Consider the following 5,711-nt stretch of genomic DNA (forward strand, 5'->3'; position numbering starts at 1 on the left):
CGTCAGTGTAGTACGCAGGCGTCCGTATGCAAATACTTCTTCACAGGCCTTGAACCTTCTCTCCGGCGTCCTCCGCTTACTCCGTTCAAGAAGAAAACCAGGCTGGCGGCTGTTAGGAAAGTATAAATTTTCTCGTGAATCTCCTCTGGTTGGGTGTTACATCGGCGGATCCATCCAGATCGAGCGTCCGCTCCGACGCCAAGCCCAGTCTTCAGCCGTCGCGTGCTAGCGGTGTTCCAGGCTCCAACTTCCAATTCTCCTGAGATTGCTCTCGGAGCGTGGTGGGGTCCCTATCAGTCAGTCCAGGATTCACTGCACGGACCCGCTGATCTTGGCGGGGTGCCTGCCTCGGGCTGGGAAGAAAAGTCGAGCGTCGCTTGTGAGTAGTGAAGACGCGCTTTTCATATAAGGCGCCGTTGCCTGGCGTCTTCCAGCCCAGCAGCACACACCAACTCACCATGTCGACCGCAAACCACGAGGTGGAGGTTGCGCAGTGAGTAGCGATCTATGCTTGATACTGCAACTGGCCATTTTACTGACAGACGACAACAGACCGCAGCAGGTCCAGGCTGATCCTCCCAAGGATGTCGTCAAGGAGCCCCTTGGCGAGGTGGACGAAAAGGCTCCCATCGTCACGCCCGATGGAGAGGAGCCGACAGAGGAGGAGAAGCGCACGCTGAAGCATGTCGCGGAGCACCTGCCCGTCTCTGCCTGGCTGGTGGCTGCTGTCGAGCTGAGCGAGCGGTTCACCTACTATGGCATGTCGGGTCTCTTCCAGAACTACATCCAGCGCCCGCTCGACGGCAGCGAGGGCCGTGGTGCCTTGGGTATGGGACACCAGGGCGCCACCGGTTTGTCGACATTCTTCCAGTTCTGGTGCTATGGTGAGTTACAACTGGAGATCCCACCACGTTTATCGTTGGTCGTGCAACGGACTGACGTGCTTAGTGACTCCCATTATCGGTGCCGTCATCGCCGACCAGTACCTGGGAAAATACAAGACCATCATGCTCTTTTGCGTTGTTTATCTGATTGGTCTGGTGATCCTCCTGTTTACCTCGATTCCGACGGCTCTCGCGCATGGCGCCGGTCTGGGAGGCTTCATTGTCGCGATCATCGTTATCGGTTTGGGAACGGGTGGTATCAAGAGTAACGTCGCGCCATTGGTATGATACGATACCCTGCAGCACGTCTAGATCGAGCGCTAACGAGTCAGATTGCCGATCAATACACGCGCAAGAAGATGGCCATCAAGACCACCAAAAAAGGCGAGCGCGTCATCATCGACCCCGCCGTCACCGTGCAGCGGATCTACATGATCTTCTATGCCTGTATCAACATCGGCTCGCTGTCGCTGCTGGCCACGCCCTACATGGAGCGGGATATCGGCTTCTGGTCAGCCTACCTGCTGTGCCTGTGCATGTTCCTGTGCGGAACGGCCTGTCTGATCATCGGCCGCAAATTCTACGTCGTGCGCCCGCCGCAGGGATCCATCATCGCCGACGCATTCCGCGTGCTGGGCCTCATGATCTTCCACCGCAACATGGATGCCGCCAAGCCCAGCTGGCAGGCGGCGCACGGCGGACGCACCAACCTCCGGTGGGACGACCACTTCGTCGACGAGGTCAAGCGAGCGCTGGTTGCCTGCCGGGTGTTCTGCTTCTACCCGATCTATTGGGTGGTGTACGGACAGTTCTCGAACAACTTCGTCACGCAGGCGGGGCAGATGCAGGGCCACGGGATCCCGAACGATCTGATGCAGAACTTCGACCCGATCGCCATCATAGTCTTCATCCCGATCCTGGAGCTGTTCGTGTACCCGCTGCTGCGCAAGCTGCACATACCGTTCAAGCCCATCTCGCGCATCTCGCTGGGGTTCATCGTCGCGTCGCTGGCGATGATGTACGCGGCCATCGTGCAGCACCTCATCTACTCGGCGGGGCCGTGCTACGAGCAACCGCTGTGTGACGCGTCGATGGTGGACGGGGTCGCGCAGGGCAACAACGTGCACATCGCGATCCAGACGCCGGCGTACGTGCTGATCGGCATCTCGGAGATCTTCGCGTCCGTGTCCGGGCTGGAGTACGCGTACACCAAGGCGCCGCCGAGCATGAAGTCGTTCGTGCAGTCGATGTACCTGCTGACGAACGCGTTCGGGTCGGCCATTGGCGAGGCCCTGACGCCGGTGGCGTACGACCCGGCGATCCTGTGGATGTTCGTCGGACTGGCCTGCGCGTCGTTTACCGTGGGTTGTCTTTTCTTCATCTTGTTCCGCCACCTGAACGCGAAGGAGGAGGAGATGAACGCGCTAGATGCGGACGAGTACGGGCCACCGCCGCCGCTGGAGCGGGAGGAGAAATAAGCAGCGACGACAATTGATCGATACGATACGTATTAGGCATTAATACATGCGTGATACCTGGTTCAACCAGTGTTCCTATCTCAGATATCGTATGTATTGTATTATTATACCCAGTTTAGGTCATAGTCGTGATAATAGCGGCTTCGACGAGACGAGACGAGACGAGACGAGACCAGAGAGAATGAATCGCTGAATTAATGAATGAATGAAATAAAACAAACAAAAAAAATAAAAATAGTAATTAATGATACCACGTATGAATATTCCCAAACCACGGCCTTCTAGAAACCCTAAGTACATACAGACAAGAATACTTCATGATCCTATTTTTCTTGTCCTGCCACGTCCTGCCATTTCTGGTATAATCAAATAGTTATTTTATTCCAGACTTTTCTGTACTACCTGCAAGCAAGCAAGCAAGTAAAGAAAAAAAATACACCGTAAGAAGAAACTCGGCAAGTGAAGCCCTAAATCTCAATCAATCGCTCGGTCGGCATCCCGAGCTGGACATACCATACGGGATCCCGGGGGTTTTGAACTACCGTCGATTGACGGTCTATTGACCGTTTAAAAAAAATTTAGACGTCTGAAAATTAAAGATACTCACTAGACTGTATATAAAAAAAATATCAAACGTCTTGAAAAAGTTAGACGTCTTTTTTTTAAAAAAGATATAACATTTTTCTTATTTTTTACGACTACCATATAATTAGTTTATAACCACTAATTATTTTACGACCACTAATTTTTCTACAACAAAGGATTTATTTGATAAAGGCTGGATTTAAACTATAGCTTTTACTTTTTTTAGGAAGAAAATGTGTTTTTTCTTTTTTCTTTTTTTTTTTTCTATTGTTTCTATCTTATTTTTTTTCGTAGCTTCGAGAATCTGCTTATATGTAGATTTCACTGGATAATATGTGATAGATATGTAGTGGCATGGAATGGAACCTGAATGAATATATTTATACACCTCTCGCATGACTGACTAGATTGCCCTTTTTGTTTTGGATCCTGAACGAGAGTGAATTGTGTTGTTAAATTGAATACTATACGGAGTATATCTACTACCTAACTAGATAATTTACCTACCTATGGACTATGGACTGTACATATATGTAGGTAGGTATAGGAGCAAAGGCTCTGTATTATGTACAGTACATACTAGTATGTGCAGTAAGTACCTCAGTACAGCGGTACAGTATGTACATACATTTCCTCATTTCGACCTTTTCGACTATATATAGTCTTTATAGTCTTCCAGAGAGAGGTTTATAAGACTTTGTCCATATCTCATTCAGCTTATTTATTCCAACTTTTCATCATCCTCCAAAGGAAGGATATCCGGAATAGGCCCCGCGGGGACAATCATCTCTGCATCTCCAAGGCCATGTTTTCTGCCCAGTGCGAGGAGGTAGCTCCGTTTGTACTGTAGAAAATTTAGTCAGTTAGCCACGTCACAGAGCAGAAAATCTGAAACGAGGAAACTGACCAAATGCAACGCAGTCGTCTTCTTAAACGCCCCACCCCTCGTCCGCTCCGACTCATCCCAGTACAGCCTCCGCAGCCAGCGGTGGATGCGCGGATAATCATGGCGGATCATCCTGATATTGCACTTGAAGACAGGATGGTACGCGACATCGAAGCGGATGAGCGTCGTGTACAGCCGGACATCCGCCTCGGTGATGTGCTCGCCAAACAGGAAGGGCTGGTGGTCCGGCTGCTGGGCGAGATGGGCCTCGATGCGGTCCAGCGCGTCGAAGAGCGGGTAGACGTTGGCGTCGTAGGCTTCCTGCGTGGTCGCGAACCCCGTCTTGTAGACCCCGTTGTTGATCCTGTCGTATACCCAGTCGTTCATCGCGTCGATGGCGGCGCGCAGGTGTGCTGGGTACAGACCCCCTCCGGGCCGGTTGCTCTCGCGCAGATCCTCGGGCAGGAATTCGTCAAACGCGGTGTAGAACATGCGGATGATCTCGCTGCTCTCGTTGTTGACGATCGTCTCCTTCTTCTTGTCCCAGAGGACGGGAACCGTGTACCGGCCCTCGTACGACGGATCGGCCTTGAGATACAGATCCCGCAGGTACTTGAAGCCGTAGAGCGGGTCCTTCTCATCGGAGCCATCGCGCCCGGAGAAAAAACACCCGTCGGGCCCCAGCTCTGGGTCCAGCACGACGAGCTGGATGATCGACTCGAGGCCCTTGAGCGAGCGGACGATGTTGGTGCGGTGCGCCCAGGGACATGTCAGGTTCAGGTACAGCACGTAGCGGTCCTTCTCGGGCGGGAAGTCGGCGGACGGGATGAAGGAGCGGAACACGGAGGGTTTTCGTCGGAAGTGTCCGTCGGAGTCGGCGTGTTGGTAGATTTTGGTCTGGAGCAGTTAGCTGAGACTGTCATCGTGGCGTATACTGTACAGTACATACTGTACTGACCTGCCCCGCCATGGCGGATATCTACCCCGCAGATTGATAATCTTATCGCAGATTGAACTGAACGGAACTGAACTCAGGCGACACTTTGTATACACTGATGATCTTTCTCTAATAGAGATATTATTATTAGGAGATGCAGTGGGTAGATTTATCCTGGCATAAACACTTCTCTGTACTTGTAGAGGATGTCATTCACTGCTCGGATCGGATCACGGGATCGGATTACAGCAGCGTTTGTAAGCAGCTTCGCAGAGATGGAGCAACTTCAGCTATGACAACAGATAGATCAGTCTAAGCTGCTGCTGGGCTGTCCAGAGCATTCTTACCGATGACAGTGCATTCCTCTCATCTCATCTACCCTGTACTGTCTGGCTGCTGCCATATTCCTCTGGAATATACACATATCATCACGATCAGTAGGTAGTAATCTACTCGAGTATCTGGTCTACACACAACCGCCTCGCAACCTCGCGAAAGCCATCCTCCTCCAGACCAACCCACACATCCACCCAACCCTCGCGCCTCGCCTGCGCAACCTGCTCGTCCGTGTAGTCCTCCTCCTGCGGCCGCTCCACATAGACGGTCTGGAACCCTCGCGCCTTGGCCGCCTTCAGATCGGCCAGATGCGCCGCCACCAGCGCGCAGTCCTGCGGCGGCAGGCCCAGCTTGCGCGCGGCGCCGTCGTACACCGCTGGCGCGGGCTTGTACGCGCCAAACTCCTCGGCGCTGGTGATGTGCGTGAACGGCAGCGGGAGCGGGCCGTGCTTGCAGAGATCGAGCAGCAAACTGACGTTGCCGTTGGACAGGGTTGACGTCTGGAACCGCTGGCTGAGGCGGGCCAGCCCTTCGACGCTGTCCGGCCAGGGGTCGAGGCGGTGCCAGCTCAGCGCGAGCGCATGCACTTCGTCGTCGGTGAAGAG

At 53.1% G+C, this 5,711-nt stretch overlaps 3 protein-coding genes across 3 annotated transcripts; 1 reads left to right on the plus strand and 2 right to left on the minus strand.

The window, feature by feature from the left end:
* Positions 1-458: 458 nt before the first annotated feature.
* T310_8559 (MFS peptide transporter Ptr2) lies at positions 459-2,362 on the plus strand (the record flags this gene model as incomplete). The annotated part of the gene is made up of 4 exons (XM_013468660.1): positions 459-493; positions 553-884; positions 949-1,166; positions 1,217-2,362. 4 exons carry the CDS (start codon positions 459-461, stop codon positions 2,360-2,362), a joined length of 1,731 nt encoding a protein of 576 aa, XP_013324114.1.
* An 893-nt stretch (positions 2,363-3,255) lies between these two features.
* T310_8560 (uncharacterized protein) lies at positions 3,256-4,803 on the minus strand (the record flags this gene model as incomplete). The annotated part of the gene is made up of 6 exons (XM_013468661.1): positions 3,256-3,313; positions 3,455-3,505; positions 3,576-3,599; positions 3,679-3,791; positions 3,855-4,730; positions 4,792-4,803. 6 exons carry the CDS (start codon positions 4,801-4,803, stop codon positions 3,256-3,258), a joined length of 1,134 nt encoding a protein of 377 aa, XP_013324115.1.
* Positions 4,804-5,145: 342 nt separating this feature from the next.
* On the minus strand, positions 5,146-5,711 carry T310_8561 (Uncharacterized protein; the record flags this gene model as incomplete). Its single annotated transcript, XM_013468662.1, has 2 exons — positions 5,146-5,179; positions 5,245-5,711. Coding segments are annotated over 2 exons (501 nt in total), but the record flags the coding sequence as incomplete, so codon positions are not given.

The sequence above is a fragment of the Rasamsonia emersonii genome (assembly GCF_000968595.1).
Source record: "Rasamsonia emersonii CBS 393.64 chromosome Unknown ctg1118621760859, whole genome shotgun sequence".
Taxonomy (NCBI): domain Eukaryota; kingdom Fungi; phylum Ascomycota; class Eurotiomycetes; order Eurotiales; family Trichocomaceae; genus Rasamsonia; species Rasamsonia emersonii.